Source organism: Panicum virgatum, chromosome 1K (genome assembly GCF_016808335.1).
Source record: "Panicum virgatum strain AP13 chromosome 1K, P.virgatum_v5, whole genome shotgun sequence".
Classification (NCBI taxonomy): domain Eukaryota; kingdom Viridiplantae; phylum Streptophyta; class Magnoliopsida; order Poales; family Poaceae; genus Panicum; species Panicum virgatum.
The window spans coordinates 5,434,284-5,451,257 of NC_053136.1; the positions used below are offsets into that span (position 1 = coordinate 5,434,284).

The 16,974-nt window shown below is 48.0% G+C and overlaps 2 protein-coding genes across 3 annotated transcripts; one reads left to right on the plus strand and one right to left on the minus strand.

Moving 5' to 3' along the window:
• Nucleotides 1-6,469: 6,469 nt before the first annotated feature.
• Nucleotides 6,470-9,335, minus strand: LOC120666257 (urease accessory protein D-like). Of its 2 annotated transcripts, XM_039946100.1 has the most exons (7): nucleotides 9,092-9,335; nucleotides 8,901-8,975; nucleotides 8,044-8,088; nucleotides 7,696-7,926; nucleotides 7,495-7,577; nucleotides 6,890-7,064; nucleotides 6,470-6,777 (listed from the first exon to the last, which is right to left on the minus strand). In XM_039946100.1, exons 1-7 carry the CDS (start codon nucleotides 9,263-9,265, stop codon nucleotides 6,658-6,660), a joined length of 903 nt encoding a protein of 300 aa, XP_039802034.1. In that variant the 5' UTR covers nucleotides 9,266-9,335; the 3' UTR covers nucleotides 6,470-6,657. The 2 variants fall into 2 exon arrangements, 1 of the variants encoding a protein (XP_039802034.1); XR_005671675.1 differs by lacking the exons at nucleotides 8,901-8,975; nucleotides 9,092-9,335 and adding an exon at nucleotides 8,617-8,891 and having other exon boundaries at nucleotides 6,648-6,777; nucleotides 7,696-7,929.
• Nucleotides 9,336-9,982: 647 nt separating this feature from the next.
• LOC120666367 (cytochrome P450 97B2, chloroplastic-like) lies at nucleotides 9,983-15,845 on the plus strand. Its single transcript, XM_039946227.1, has 14 exons — nucleotides 9,983-10,257; nucleotides 10,486-10,690; nucleotides 10,861-10,968; nucleotides 11,280-11,364; nucleotides 11,826-12,049; nucleotides 12,238-12,411; nucleotides 12,499-12,546; nucleotides 12,654-12,713; nucleotides 12,814-12,900; nucleotides 12,982-13,070; nucleotides 13,215-13,306; nucleotides 14,960-15,021; nucleotides 15,189-15,338; nucleotides 15,435-15,845. The coding sequence occupies exons 1-14, from the start codon at nucleotides 10,136-10,138 to the stop codon at nucleotides 15,648-15,650; spliced, it is 1,722 nt and encodes a 573-aa protein (XP_039802161.1). The 5' UTR covers nucleotides 9,983-10,135; the 3' UTR covers nucleotides 15,651-15,845.
• Nucleotides 15,846-16,974: the final 1,129 nt, after the last annotated feature.

Here is a 16,974-nt window from a genome sequence, read left to right on the forward strand (position 1 = left end):
TCTGGGCCATCAGATCAACATCCAAGGGGAGATGCGTAGAGAGGTGGGAGGGGGAATTTGCAAAAGAGGAGTCCAGATTGTAAAATTAGCCAACCTCCATACCCCTTGGATGTTGATCCAATGGTTCAGATTGAAGTTTCTATATTTTGCACGGAGAGGTTGGTTTGTACTTGATACGTTGCCAAATAAAATAACTAATTACACAGTTTGTCTATAATTTGCAAGATGAATCTTTTGAACTTAGTTAATTTATGACGGGACAATAATTATCAAATACAAATGAAAGTAATACAATGATTTACACCCAAAACTTTATGCATCTAAATAAGGCCGAAATCCCTTGCGCCAATCTTGAAAAACCTGTAATCGTTGCAGTAGTCGTTGCCAATCTGACTTGCTTCTCTGTAGCCTCTGGTCATTTTAGGCTGTGTTTAGATCCATTTAGTTTGAATTTTGAAAGGGCATCTTTTTATATTTGAAGTATTAAATATAGACTAATCACAAAACTAATTACAGAACTCGTCTATAAACTACGAGACGAATCTAATGAGTCTAATTATTATGTTACTGTAGCTTTAATGTAGTAATTTAGTGTCTAATCATGGCCTAATTAGGTTCATTAGATTCGTCTCGCGATTTACAGTCTATTTGTGTAATGCGGTTTTTTCGACTACATTTAATACACCATACAAGCGATTTACAAAATTTTTGGAATTTTGAAAAATGGATCTAAACACAGCCTTAATGACAAGACAGGATCAGGATCAGCTGGCAGCTGCTGGCTGCGGCGGTTCCCTTATCGCGGCCCAAGAAGGCGCGCGCGCCGCCGGGTTTCGCCAGGGGAACGGGAGCTGTGATCAGATAGATGGATGGATTCTGACCCGGCTGACGAGCAGAGCGATTGCCGGTGACCGAAAGCACACAGTTTGCCGTGGTAGATTGAACGCCGGTTACCGTGAGCATTTCCCGTCGGTGCTCTTGCCTAGAACACGATCTTGGTGGGTCGTCGTCCCACGCGTATCGAATCTGACCTTAGCGCCTTAGCCCTAAGAATGGCATGTCGGCGTGCTCGGCTACTGTTAGAAAGGTTGGCAAGTTGCAGTCGCGTGATGCACTTCAAGACCACTTCCACTCAGTATTCATGCACGCGCACACGAACACGAACACGAACACGTTCTTGCTTAACTGGCTGGGAATTCCGAGGGGATCGATCCGTCCGGGCAATCACTTGAACTGCGGGCTTTGTCGGGTGGGAGCGAGCCCATCTTCATCTTCAGAGAAGAAAAAGCCAAGCAGCATCAGTGGCCATCAAGCGACAGCAATCGCCAGCAAATCCCTCTGGTTCCGCACGGTAGGAGACACATAGCCCACTAACTTAATCGTCTACAAAACTACTCCTTGCCGTACGAGCTGCAGTGCATGTGCGTCACTGATGATGTAGAAGCAAAGAGAGTTTGGGGGTGTGTTTAGCTCCTCCCTGAATCTCTATTGCCTTCATCCTTCTGATGAGTGATTGCGGCAGGATCGAGCTTGACTCCAGCCTAGCACACGCTGATGCAGCTGCGTCACAGATCACATCTTCCGGTGCAACCAGCAGCCTCGCAAAAATTCAGTTTTCATCTGCAGATCCCGCAAGAATATTGGGTACGTGTAGGCGCGACAGGCCGGGCTGCCCGGGCCCCATCGCCCCCACCAGGGCACCACGGCACCCCCTGCGTTGCGTCCGTACGGCACTACGGTCTGGTCTAGACTGCGCCGTACGCTCGCTCTCGAAGACGGCACTCGAGCAATGGCAAAGATAGCGTATCCCTTCGGGGCCGCTCTCAGCTCTGGACAGCTTCTCCACGGCTTCTCGATAAACAGCTCAAGCTCCGGTTGCTTTTTTTTAATATTTGATTCATATCAAGAAAAACAATTGCTAGTATAATAGAAGAACAACGTGACACAAGACAACATAAAAAAAATTACATTGAAGAGTTCTCTGATCGTCTTTTCATCCGAACCTTGAAAAACACAATGAAAAGACAGTAAGAAAAAGGGACACATGCAAACGTCATCGCCACACAAGACTTTGAAGACCGTAAAAACTACTCGCTGCTTGCCACGAGATCTAGCAACCGCTGAAAGAATATCGGCTGGGGAAACACTCCAAACAACACAGGCTTGCAACCCTTCACCACAAAAACAGAGGTTGAAGAAACCGGATCTTATTACCAAACGGATCGAAAGAAGAGGTCGAAATCGCCACAACAAAGGACAGCCAATTGCATCTCCTGACTGACACACCAACTGCAAAGATCTGGCAGAACTAACTCTCACTTGGCCATCGTCGGCGCCAGAACGGACGTCGTCGAGGTACGGAAAGGCCGGAGAGACCTTATTCCAGAGCATCATCGTCGCCACTACCTCGTCGATCTGGAGCGGTTTTTTTAATGGAGTTGAAGTTTTTTTAAAAATATTTGATAAAATAGCTTTTTTATATTGTATAGAAGATGAAAGGTCTAAATTTCTCTTACTTTTTTTCTTCACATTCGCTCTCCTCATTATCCCATTTCCCCTCGCTACCGCAGAGTGGCCAGCTCCCTCGCGCTCCGACACGGTCCCTCCCGCGCCGAGGTGGTGCTCTCCCGCGGCTGGCCCCATCCTCCCTCAGACCCTCACCATGCATGAGGAGGCTAAGGAGCCGCGGGGAGTAGGGAGCCATTCTTCTAGCTCCCCAGTCCCCCTCTGTCATTGGGCTCTAGACAACGTGTTTTTAAAGACTTCTTTGGTGGAGCCGTCGGAGAGCACTCCATCTGCCAGAGCTTGGCATGGAGCCGAATTTGAAGCTCGTTTAGAAACCCTGCCAAAGAGGCTCTTAGATTAACCCACAAGGGAAAAAAAAAGCAACAGGCCAGGAGGGGTGGCGATGTTGGGCTCCTGCACATGGGAGCTAGCTCGGGACACGATAAAATGGTAAGCAACCGTGTTGTCACAACCGACTCTCGTACACTCAGTTATTAGCCACATGCAGTTAACTTTAACATGTAAATCGAATCCGATCACTTACTTTTTTTGAACAATTTTGATCACTTAATTAGTTTGGAAAAAATAAAAATTTGACAATATTTTTGTGTGATTTTTTTCAGGACTACTTTTCATGGGACCGAGGGGTACATGGCTACATGCCTTGTGTTGCCCTGGACCCCGTGGACTGGTCGTTTCGAGGGGCTTAACTAGCCGTTCGTCTTTCTCAGCTCCGAAGTGATCGCCTGCTGCTGCTGCCAGCAGGTAGGGCTTGTGCAGAGGAGCAACCGAGCAACACCATTGCACGCTGGTCACGAGCAGCTCTGAGCTCTCATTCGCCGCGAGTTTCCATTCAACGAGCACGCACAGCACCTCATGTTTGACCGCCAATTAGGGCCGCCACTGTACACAAACAATTGGAGCATTGTGGCCCGGCCTGGCCAGTGCCATGCTCAGGTCACCACTCCATGCATCGTGACCACACCTCACCTGTGCCCAAACATGGCGCCCTGCTGGCACCTTTGAGGTGCGGCCCTCCATGGGACTTTGCTTTCCATCACGTTCCGTTTCGAAGGCAATGTATTTCCATGAGTACTGTTGCACGGGTAACCGTTAGATCGGTTTTCTGTACTTGCCGTCGCACGTGTCTCGCCAGCGTGACGGCAATGTAGCTAGATCCGGACATAGGCCACCGTGCCCCGTTCATCGGGGGGGCCCAGGGGTTCCCGCTGTCGGGTCAGGGATTGCCTCCTCTGTTGTTAACGACGGAAGCGGATCAGACTTGTGTGGAAACATATTCGGATATTTCGGGTATTCTTTTTTGTATTTCCGTTCCTAGGATGGAAGCGGATCAGATTCGTATGAAAATTGATTCAGATATTTTGAATATCCATTTTTCTATTTTCTGTTGGTGATATGCCCAAGAGCCCATCATCACAATACGGTTTAAAGGCCCAAAAGAATATTGATCCAAGAGGGATTAGGATTACTCATGGGCCTATGAGATAGAAGCCTATTAGTACGCCCTATATATACGAGGGAGGGGCTAGGGGGCGAAACCCTGAGCTGCGCCACCTCCCTAGCCGCCGCCCCTCCCCTTCTCTCTCGGCCGCCGCCCTTGCCGTGCGTGCGGTGCTAGCACACCGACGCCCGGCGTTTCATCCCCGTACGTGTGGACTCCGTGGAGGCGCTGCTGCGACTGCTGCGCTGATCGGCTGCTGGGATCAAGTACGAGGAGCTCGGTTCGTGGGACGTGATCGACTACTTGCTCTACATCGACGCGCGACTTCTTCCGCTGCGCTGCGCGTCTAGTGGTAACGATCTATGATCTTCTACTCGCAAGCGTCTTGGGTATATGCGGTAGTGGTGCTAGCGTAGCCTACCCGTTTTCCTACATTTTCATTCTGTTTCCATCCCTATATGTTGTGCAAAAGATCGTGGGGTTGAAACTTGAAACCCAACAATGTTAACCACAATTTTTTTTCCTTTGAATCATGAGTTTTTCTTTGTATTCTTCGCCAACTCTGGTGGTGGCGAGAAAGTGGAACTAATAAGAAGTGGAGCCCATTTTTGGCCGCAAGAATCTCTAAACCTATACTTCCTCACACAAACATCCATCACCAAGCTGGCCACTGACATTTCTCACGATTTTTTTCGTTACTGAAATCCTCATCACTCCTCAAACGCACGGCACTAGTGTGCACTGTACCGCGTTTGTCCCACGCTGGGGGCAATTGTGACGTGTTTTTCTTCTTCTTCTTCTCATTTTGCCAATACTGGAGAAGCAGCCGTAACCAAAACAACTGCAGTATCAAAGCTTGCTCGGTTCCTCCAATGATTGCCGTGTGGCTACAAGCTACACCTCCCTCCCCCAGTCCTCCTTGCTGGCCCTGACACCATGCAGCATGCACACCCTCCTGTCCGGCCCTGTTTGGTTTGAATTAGTATAGGTATCACAAAAATTTTGACCAATAATTAGGGTACTAAATAAAGGCAATTTACAAAATTAACTCTACAACCCTGCGCTACTTCGTGAGACGAATCTAATGAGGCCTTTGACCGCACGATCAGATGATGGCCACTGTAGCATCACTGTAGCAAATCATCGATTAATTACTGCCATTAGATTTGTCGTGAAAAATTACACCGATCCGTGAAAAAATTTTGCAAATAAACTTCGTTTAGTACTCTATATGAGATTTTTTTCTCGAAAATCGTGTGCGCTACTCGCGCTACGCAAACCAAACAGGGCCGCTGCTGATGGTCTCATCCGTCTCTTCTCCCCCTATCTATTGCTACACCCCCTTTGTCAGCTTTGCCACATGCCACATAACCAACCAACCAACCAACAAGGGCAGCATCTCACTGTGCCCTTCCCCCCTCTCTTCTTTCAAAACTCTCTCTCTCTCTCAAACTTCGTTCAAATTAAAATTCGTGTAAAATCCTTGCATTATGAAATTGCTGTACATTTTTTTTCAATCAGAGGACAGATGAATTGCATCCCGTTGTCTGAAGGCGACCGGCGCACGGTCCGGTCAAGTTCCAGCTGGGTCAGTGTTCTCTCAGCAGCGTGATCCGAGCCGTGATCCCGTGGCAGCATTGAAGAAGAGTGACAGCCTCAGGACTTCAGGAGGAGGACCGGGCCGGGGCGGCCGGATGGAATGGAAACGGGTGGAGGACCATCGTCCCCAACTGACGCCGGTTCGTCTCGCAACAGTGCGCGAGCGCACGCTGCCGTTGGCCGTTGCCTCCCCTCTCCCCCTCTGCTCCCTATCCAGGCGCCATGATGCAATCATGCAACCACCTGCGCTATGCTGCACAAAAAAAGTGCCCTCGCAAACTTCTATCCTTAATACGCAGTCAAAATGTTCAAAAATCATCATAATTCGCAGCATATATGCATGTGCATTTGATTTGATCGAGAGAGAGATGTGAACAAATTTCTTGGATTTATGTGTTGATTTCGTGATGGAAAGGGAGGCCCAATGGCTTCAAGAGGTAGAGAGCGAGGACGCTGGGGGGTGGGGGAGCAGAAGGCGGGGTGGTCCAAATGTCCAATGATGCTGGGCCTTTGGGCGCGCTGCTGCGGCTCTTGAAGCTGCAGGAGAAAGGGAGGCAGCGGCCGCCCCCATCTCACCTGCGCGCTTCAGGTCTAGCCATCCCCCACGCCCTCCATTATTGTACGGCGCTTTTGACCATTGGTCTCCTCCGCCCAGCTCCCCTCGCCATCATTGACGCGCGTGGCGTCCATCCGGGCGTACACGTGCACTGCTCGTCCTGCTGTTTCGGTGCCGTCAGAGTATGCTCGGTTTGGCTTGGAAGCTCAGAATTTATACGATCAGCCGTTTCTCTTCTGTGAGATTACTGCTGAAATTTCTACGTTTTCCCAACTGCTTTCCAGATTACGGAAGATGAAACGCATCACAGGCTTTTTTTTTTTAGAAAAAAAAGCACCACAGATGCATTGGCGCCACAAGGTTCTGTTCTGATATACTCCGGTGTCAGGACCAGATACCACGTTTTGTTCTCCCAACGAATTCCAACCTTTTCATTACAAACTTATAGGTGAATTTATAAGTTACCTACAATCAAACATACATGACTTATAAGTCACTATTTTTTAGTATGACTCATCAATTGGCTGTGTAAACTTCATGACGCAGCATAAGGGGAAGCACCAAGGAACGGCTCCAGTGCAGCCAGATGGTGTCTCAGGAAGCTGTACACGAGCTCAGTGCTCACCGCGGCTACCCGAGCAACCATGCCTGTTCTCTGCAGACAGAGAAACGTTGAAAGATGTCGGTGTTCGTAAGCCCAAACAACAGATTAGCTACGATATTAGCTACGATTGCAGGGCAACGGTAAAATTGGAGCAGCAGCAAACCGTGCGACCGAATGGGCTACAGGAGGCGATGAGCGGGGGCCTTTGGGGGCGCTGCGGTGGTGGTTGTGATCTCATCGCGTAGAGGCTACCACCGGATGTGGGCGGGCGCAGTTGCCCAGACATCAGCTTTCGGACTTCAGCTTGCATCTGTTCTTGCATGGTCTTCAGCTTTGGCCTTCAGAAAGGGAAGCATTGCAATGAATCATGGTCGGTACAAATAGTTCAGAACCTGGCATTCAGGCGAATGAACATCCTCATTTCTAACAATTTTATTTGTTCCTGAAAAATCCTAGGCACCCTAGAATATACTAAATACAAACACACCTCCCGGATGCAACAGCAGATCATTAGTCGAGATACTATACAATAACAATGCAAACAGGTCTGTACTGAATTAAGAAACTATAGCATAGGATACTGTCAGACAAACTACAATAACAATTGGAAAACAATAACAGGTTCTAATCTGAATAGATATATGCACACTAGGCCTGTGAGTGCTGTCTGAAACCCATTCATGTCATAACATTTTAGTTTTCTAATTGAGTTAAACACAGCCCAAGGCAAAATGTGCATGACAATGAACTATTGATTGTTGACCTTACCCTAGTAATACAACCATTGCGATCACATTGTATTCCTGCATCTGCTCAGCAAGGCTCCAATTTGAGCCTTGTTCCAACAGAACCTACTCATGCATAAAAATAGGTTTCAGATGGGATATGTTGATAATTATAAAAAATCTGAAACAGAGACGGATCGAACTAAAAAAGCACGTCTAGAAGGATAAGGTCAAGAGTTTTTACCGAGTCGATAAAGAGAGGAAGATCTCCGAGGAAAATATGGTTGACACTTTTGTACAAGCTAAAATCCCATTTTTCTCCACACTCATAACGACCACTTGTAAACCAATCTACAATTACCAAGTTTGAATTGGCAGAGACTTGAAAAACTTGCTTTTGGTGGTATCGAGCAGTTGAGAAGCAGGTTACAGGGTCAGGAATAACAGCAAGAAAGGCATCTTCTCCAACACGGGCCTACTGCATGTAACAAATATTCAATCATGTATTTTTCCTGCTTTCAGATTAAGCATGCAATTAAGATTAGGTCGTTTTCAGCCATTCCTACATCAGTTTCCTTTGGAGAATCATTACCTCTAGCAACTGCTCGGAACATTTTGAACCCACAGCCTTGTACACCTACATACAAACTTCACAATCAGGAAACATACAACATTTTTTTAAGGAAACATACAACATTTTTTGCAATGTACTTGTTACACAAGTACTTTCTGATCAGGAAATACACAACCGATTAAGGGAAAGTAGCTTTTCAGGTCATATTTTCAGCGGTGAACTAGTTAGGCTAGTACTTGTCGATCAGGAAATAGAAAAGGCTTTTAATTGGCATTTTGATGACAGTACTTTTCAATGCATGACTACTGAAGCATGATGATAATTGGCTAAAGGATTTCGTAAACCGGGAAATGCTGGAGAAGGATCACATGTTTGCTAGTCAAAACAATCGTGGCAAGAGAACGTTGTCAGCTAGCTAATTTCTTTGTTGAAGTTAAAAGGGAATGTCCACGGTAGAAAGATCCCGATTTGAATTTTGTCCAGCCTCTGGCAGAGCTCCCAAATATGTAGAGCAGTATATTCTCTAGTTCTTGTGTTCATTGTTGCGATGAACAATTACTAGTTTCTACCAACAGCAGAGGAATATATTACCCAAGCAGGGCATGCCTGAAGGTCCAAATGCAGGTCACAGACTGCACCTGCACGGCTTCACAGGCTACTGTTTGTGATACCTTCCTTCAGAGTCCAGAGGCAGGGTTAGAGGCCTCTGGCCACCTCTTTGCTGATTACCGCATAAACTCATATGCATCATCACAGGTGAAAGGACCAAACAAAACAGTCATGGTCAATGTACGAAGCCTGGAGTCAAGCTTAGAATCAGATGTACCTAAACAATTAGAAAGGAATAAGACGGAGAAGAGTAGCAGCAGGCATACCTTGGTAGAGGCCTGCGTGGTGATCGCCGCCGTGCAGCCGTCGCCGACGCTGACCGTGCACGAGATGGTGTCCCCCTGCAAGCAACGAGGGATCTTCAGACAATACAGCAGCCACATCTGAACCGCAAGTGCCCGCGATGGCGCAGCAGGAAGTGTAGAGAGAATCGAGAGGGGGAAGGTCTCGGGCTCACGGAGACGATGCCGCCGCCGTAGGTGAGGGCGTAGAGCCAGACGGCGTCGCAGGAGGCGGGGCCCACCTTGGAGGGGGCGATGAGCTTGAGCGGGTACCTGGCGAAGCAGCGGGTCAGCGCCGACCTCCCCCGCAACTTCTCCACCCGCACCGCCCCCGTCGCCGCCTCCGCCATCGCCGGCTGACCGCTTCCGAGGTGGATGGGGGTCGGGCCGTCGGGGTGCGGTCAACACGAAACAGATCGAAATGAAAGCGCAAGCCCAGACCAAGCATTGGTTTTCTCGTTGGTCATGGCAGCACCGGGCCAGGCCGTCCGAGGGCCTAATGGGCTCGGTAATCTGCGTAGGCGTTTGGTCATTTTCATCTAAACGGGCTACTCGTATCTCAAAAAAAAAAATCTAAACGGGCTACTCTTTCAGTGCAGATTTTACAAATTTGTGTCTACTCTCGTGAGTTTTGAAATTTTCTACCGATCCAAACAGAACCATCCGGATTTTAACAACTCATAGGTGGAAAAAGATATTACAATATATACAGGTTCCATAGATGGAGTTATTTTTTGAGAAAAAAAAACTATTTAGCACAATAGTTGAGGGACATAATATAAACTTTCTCGTAAAGAAATAACAATTTGCTCGCCCCCGAACAAGCTTTGCATATTTTTCCCCCTCTTTCACCTTGGATTTGGCGTTTGCCCACGAACAAGATCGGCGATTTGAATCCCGACGCAGCAGCGAGCAGAAAACAATTGTGGCTAGTGGAGTGGGCACTGGAGCACCGGTCCGCCCTGTGCGCGACACGTTCGGGTGGTGGCCGGGCCACCGCGCCGGCCAGGGCACGCACGCCAGACGCCACGTTCCGTGGGCGGCGCCCACGGCACCGCACCACCGGCTTTCCCGACGACGAACCCATCCCATCGCGATTCCAATTCAGTTCAGCGCGAAGCCAAGCCACCTTATCTGTGCCTGCGCGTGTCCAATCACCAGGCTCCGCTCCACTGCCCTGCCGCTTGCCACCGCCCGCGCGCCCTCCCGCGCCGCACGCCATGGCCGCGACCGCGTCCACCGCGGCCGCGCTGCTGCCGCGGCCGGTTGCCGGCACGCCGCGCCCCGGCTCCGCGGCGTCGGCCCCATCCACGTCTCGCAGGAGGCGCCTCCTCGCGCTCAGGTACGCGCGCACGGACCCCCGCACCCTCGCCTCGCTCGCTACCGGCGCCGGCGGCCGTCCACCAGGTGTTCGACCTGTTGCCTGCGCCATGCCCCACCGTGCGAACCTACCGCAGCGCCACCCTGCATGCAGTTGGGCGTGATGGGCAGCCGGATTCTCACCAATTTGTGTTAGCTAGTAGACTGACTGACCGATCGACCGATTCGTGCCTCTTGGGCGTTGACGCAGGTGCCAGTCCACCAGCGTCGACAAGGAGCAGCAGCAGCCGCCGCCGCCCAAGCCGAAGCAGCGGAACCTGCTCGACAACGCCAGTAACCTGCTAACCAACTTCCTCAGCGGGGGCAGCGTCGGGACCATGCCCGTCGCCGAGGGAGCCGTCACCGACCTCTTCGGCAAGCCCCTCTTCTTCTCGCTGTACGATTGGTTCCTCGAGGTGAATGCCCCCCAATCCTGTCGCCCCCCTCTCGCGCATTATGATCTTCTCATTTTTTTAGTATACTCTGCTCTCCACGTAGTTGTCCTTGACCGTATAGGAAAAATGGGATGGAAACTGAGGACAACAACTCGTGCAACACTGACCAGTCATGATCTTTGAATTCGCAGCATGGCTCTGTCTACAAGCTTGCTTTTGGACCCAAATCGTTCGTAGTTGTCTCCGACCCTATCGTCGCTAGACACATCCTCCGGGAGAATGCTTTCTGTTACGATAAGGTATGATGTCTAGAAAATATACTATTGGCTCCATAATTATTATGATTTAGAAATTCTTGATGGCTTTCAACCATAATTTCCTGACGTCCATGATGGCTGCCAGCTTATTTATAGCACAAGTTGCCTCCCTGCAACTGCATTTTGCATATATAAATTTACATTCCGTGGGTAACCTGACTTTGCTTCTGAATAAGAGCTAGTTTAGTTTGCTGGGTTCCCTCTTACATAGTATTTCTGCACTTGAAATCAGGGAGTTCTCGCTGAAATTTGCTGGGTTCCCTCTTACATAGTATTTCTGCACTTGAAATCAGGGAGTTCTCGCTGAAATTTTAAAACCAATAATGGGGAAGGGTCTTATACCTGCCGACCTTGATACCTGGAAGCAGAGGAGAAAAGGTTAGAAAGGTTGGATATTGAATCATATTTTCTGTTCTTTCAAGTTTGCACTGAGTACGAGTCTACAACACTGCATGTTTTTCTGCATTAATCTATGCCATAGCCCATGCTGTTAGTCAGATGTAGCAGGTTGGCCAGCAGCTTCTGCTCCAAAATTCAGTCCTTGCTATTTCTGTTTTCCAACCCTAATTTTTTTTCTAGCTTTATGTGATGCTTAAGACGAGACCTCCAGGCAAGCAAAATTATCCTAGGGCTTCTTTTAATTCTGAATTAATTAGATTGCATTTTGCCTTGAGGGCCAAAAAATAAACTATCAATGTGATCTTTAGCGGTTACTTCTTTTTGATGTGGTTATTGATCGCAATCAAATTGATTTAAAGATTATTTGAGCTAAATGTATGCATTTCAAATAATATTTTACTGGCGGCACAACTTATCTATCCATTCCTTTCGTTCTGCAGTTATAACACCTGGGTTCCATGCCTTATTCATTGAAGCTATGGTGAGAATATTTACTAAATGCTCAGAAAGAACAATATCCAAGCTTGAACAGCTTACTGAAAGTGAAGGCCAAGTCATAATGGACCTTGAAGCTGAGTTCTCCAATTTGGCACTCGATATAATTGGTTTGGGTGTGTTCAATTTTGATTTTGACTCAGTTACTAAGGAATCCCCTGTAATCAAGGTTGGTATAGAATTATATCTCTAGTCCTAATACCTGATGTTTATTTGTGCATAAAATGTGATGCAGATTCTAGGATAGAGAAATCGAGTAAAAATACAGAAGAAGATTCATAACACATGACTATCTTGAGATATATGGATTATGCTTTTATGTTGTCTGCTTTAAGAGCTTCTGTTTCCATTATGCAGGCAGTGTATGGAACACTTTTCGAAGCTGAGCACCGATCCACATTTTACATTCCCTATTGGAATCTTCCTTTTACAAAATGGATAGTTCCAAGGCAGCGCAAGTTCCATAGTGACCTCAAGGTCATCAACGATTGCCTTGATAATCTTATAAAAAATGCAAAGGAGACAAGGCAGGTTTGTGCAATTGCAACACAATTCTCACATGGTGGCATTTTAAGGAGCTTGTTGTAGTTCTAATGCTGTTGTAAACTTGCTATATAGGAAGCTGATGTGGAAAAGCTCCAGCAAAGGGACTACTCATCTCTGAAGGTTGGCTGCTATTCCTCCTTCCTTTTTGGCTCCTTTCAGTGCCAGGACTCTCACCTTCTAGGGGGGGTTTGTGAATAGTGGTTCATATTTTTCCATCAAGCTTGTAGGATGTCAGCTTGCTGAGGTTTCTTGTTGACATGCGGGGAGCTGATGTTGATGATCGCCAGGTAAATTGTGAGAACAAGGCATTTTGTGAGTTTTATGTTATGCTGCCTCTCTCTTCCTATATGCAGCAAACTAAGTTTATAAATTCATGGCTTGTGACAGCTTCGGGATGATCTTATGACGATGCTTATTGCTGGACATGAAACAACTGCTGCTGTTCTGACATGGTCTGTTTTTCTGCTAGCCCAGGTACACTAATGTTATCACTGAATGTGGCAAGTAATTAAATTTGGCTTTAATATCATATGGTTATACTGTATTGTGATGCAGAGCCCTACCAAGATGAGAAAAGCACAGGCAGAGGTTGATTCTGTTCTCAGCAATGGGGCAATTACTGTGGAATCCCTCAAGAAATTAGAGTATGTCACTATGTTACCATTATTTTGAATTCAACTAGCTTTGATTATTCTTTGTGCCATTTCTGTCTCTGGAATTACTAGCTATATTTTACACATCAGATTTTTTTTTCCTTCCTCTCATGAAACGTTTACATTGTCCTCTAGGTACATAAAATTGATCATTCTTGAGGCTCTTCGCTTGTATCCTCAGCCACCATTGTTAATCAGGCGTTCTCTCCAGCCAGACAAGTTGCCAGGTACCATTCGGCATTCTCTCTCTAACATCCTAAGTTGTTCCCCATACAATCCAAAGGATGTTTAGTGGTTGGTGAGTGATAGGCAAGTTCATGATGTTGTGAAGGGCATGTCCTCAGCACAGAAAATCGGATTAAATGATATTTATGTTCTCCTTTAATAAAGTAAGCTTCCATTAAGTTTGAATTTGTAAGTGTTGACCTGAAACTTTCTACTAGTGTAAGCACATGACTTTGTGGCTTCAGGTTTTAGTTTAAGTTTGTGGAAGTAGTTTTAGTTTCATTGCACACTTGGATTACACCTATATAGGCCTAACTGCAGCCACTTAAGTGGTCACATTCTTTTTACTGTACACTTCTCGTATGTATAGTGTCGTGAGCTTTTTAGGGTACCCACAGCCGGGTGGCGGAATGCACCCGCCTAATCCCAGAGTGGGAGTACTCGGGAGAGTGCTAAGCGATCAGGCCGATCTCGCTTGGGGGCAAGAATGCAAGAACACTCGGGTTTAGAGTGGTTCGGGCCGCCGGAGCGTAATACCCTACATCCACTGTGAGATGTATTGCTCTTAGTATGAATGAGTCTATCCTCTGCCCAGCTGGGGCTTGAGTCATTCTCTAGCGGGCGTCCCCCTTTTATAGTGCAAGGAGGACGCGTACACAGGTGTTGGACCCCGACAGATGGGCCCAACAAGGATGTATATTTTACTATCAAAAAGACACTAATGGTGCTACAGTGGTTGAGAATCTCTTCCCGGATACGCTTCATTGCACTGTAGACTTTCTGACCGAAGGGAGTCTTCACTTGTCCCATTGGCGAGGCGCCCGTTGAGGCAGTGTAGGTTGCGGCGTAGACTGTTGGGTCTACTGCGTAGGCGTTATGATACTCCGTTGCCGAGCTGTCGTGTCTGACTGGCGTAACAGACTAACGCGCGTGGCGTGGGCGGCGCCAGCGGTTGTACTGTGCGCCTTGGTAACGCGCAATCAGCAGTACAGCCTGGCAAAAGTCTCCTCGGGCTCTGCTGTGGCAGAGCGCACTTAACGTCTCCCGCATTGAATGCGGTAGGTGGGCGAGCCTTCCCGAGGAAGCTAGGTGGCCGCGCGTGTGCCTGCGCCTGCGGACATGTGGCGGCTTCGGACCCCGTTAGGCGGGGTGTCTGTTCCCTCCCCGCTGAGGGGTCCGGATAGTATATGGGGGTCCGGGACCCGGCGAGGGTCCGGCACTCCCTGGGAGGTCCGGGGCCCCCAGCTGTTTTGGCTGAGGGCTACCTCCTCCGGGACATGTGGCGTCACCGGACCCTCCCCAAGCGGGGAGCGGGTCCGGGGCCGTTTGCCGGGAGAGTATGGCTCCGGACCACAGGGGTCCGGCTGCTCGGCCGTCAGGGCGTAGTTAAGGATAACTACGAGACTCTTGCTTAGACACAGCAAGAGGGGGTACCCCAGTCCTGGGGTACCGACATATAGCATGCTTTGTAGTTCATTTCATTCATGTCTTCCCATTTGATTTCACTAGATGCATCATATTACTGTGATGCTTTTTGAAATTTCTTTTAGTTTTCATCGAATTAATTTAACGACAACTCGACAAGCAGGATATGTTGCCGTTGTTGATACATGCCCTTGCAATTCCTGCTGATTATTTTGTGTCTATTTATGCAGGTGGGTACAATGGAGCAAAAGAGGGATATGAAATACCAACCGGGACTGATATATTTGTTTCGGTGAGTTAGGCAATTGCAGTTTCGAAATGGTTTGTATAATAATATAGTTGTTTTTGTGAGGAACTTTTGTTAAGACTTGTGCATCACAAATGGCTCTAAACTTGGCTGCATTGTAAATGGTTTGATCCGTGCCATTGCTTGCCTTATGGTAAATTCTGGCCCTGCAGGTGTACAACCTCCACCGATCCCCATACTTTTGGGACCGGCCAAATGAATTTGAACCTGAGAGATTTTCAGTTCCAAAGAAGGAAGAGAGCATAGAAGGCTGGTCTGGTTTTGATCCCAGCAGGAGTCCCGGCGCAATGTACCCCAATGAGGTCTGGTTCAACAATATTCGCTTCACCCTGTCCACTGCAGTATGCTTTTATGTCCAATAAGAAATTGAGTACATATCAAGTTTTCCCCTTTACCAGATCATAGCGGACTTTGCTTTCCTTCCCTTTGGCGGAGGACCCCGCAAGTGCGTGGGAGACCAATTTGCGCTCCTGGAGTCAACGGTGGCACTGTCCCTGCTGCTGCAGAAGTTTGATGTGGAGCTGAGGGGGTCGCCCGACGAAGTGGAGATGGTGACGGGCGCCACCATCCACACGAAGAATGGGCTATGGTGCAGACTAAGGCGGAGGACCTGATCAAACATAGCTTTTACACCGAGAAGTAGCTCTCTTGCTTGACTTCTTTGATATGCTTTAGCCAAGCTAAACAGCTTCATGAATCCTTATTTAAAAAAGGCCCTCATGAACAGCGAATGAGAATCATGTACATGGAGACATCTCTTGTAGCGCAATAGTGACAATCATAAAACCATTTAACCATTTCTGTGCATACCTATCTGCTTGAGCTTGACATTCTGGTGCAAGCACTGCTTGCATAGTTGCATCCATGCACCTAATTAAACACACCCGCACACACTCCATGCCGACCAAACTGATGAGACAACCAAACCAAGGTAGCGTGAGCCGCTGTCCGTCTGGGCTGAGGTGTCCCGTTCCGTCTGAACTCAGGTAACCTCATCTCGTCCTCTCTCAAGCAAGTTAGGTTTCATTGATGTGTTTGCTTGGCAATGCCATTGGCAGGTAGCATCACCATCATCCATGGTCCCTCGCCAGTTCATCACCATGTGCACCAAGGCTGGGGGGCTCTCGGCGACCGGTGCGTCGCCCGTGCCGTGCCGCCGCGGGATGCATGCGGCGCAGGGAACAACAAGAAGCCCACAGGAGTAAACAACCGGATGGATGGACATGGACCTGACAGCGCGGACAACGACGGGTAAGCAGGCTACTCACCATGAATTTCTTCTTCCTCTTCTTCCCCCACGGGCGTCGTCGTATACTTTGTTCTGGCATATGCTCGCTACGTGCGCGCGCTTCTTTGACGGCGAAAATTCGCTGGGGTTGAACTGGAATTAGTGGCTGGTTTCAAGCCGAAGCCGCACGTTTCTGCGACCTTTTGCGGTCAGCGAACTCGCTGCCGCACGAGCTGTACGCATTTGGGGTAGGACATCGTGTCCGGTTACTCGAGATCCGGGCTGACAGTGAAAGCCTTGGCGTGTTTACTGACTCGGGTAAGAAAAGCGATGCCAGTTTTTTGGTTGTGGTCTACGGATACCATCTTGTCGTATGCCAACCCATCTGGGGTTACTAGCTTAAATCTCAAGTACATCTTGAGTTCACTTTTGAAAAACTCGCTTTCCCGCTGAATTGAACGGCAGAGCTACTGCCTGATCCTCTTGATTTGATTCGAAACTATACGGCGTATTTTGTTTCGTTAGGATAAGATCGACCAGCAATTAGTCTATTAGTATGTTGCTCATGTGATGCAAAGTAACAATAATGAGGAAGTATTTTTAATACGAATCTAAATGGCATTGACTTTGTAAAAAAATGTATGTTAATAGAGTAACTGTTGGACAAAAGCATGTTCTAATTACGAAAGGAAATAAGCTGTGTAATTTTA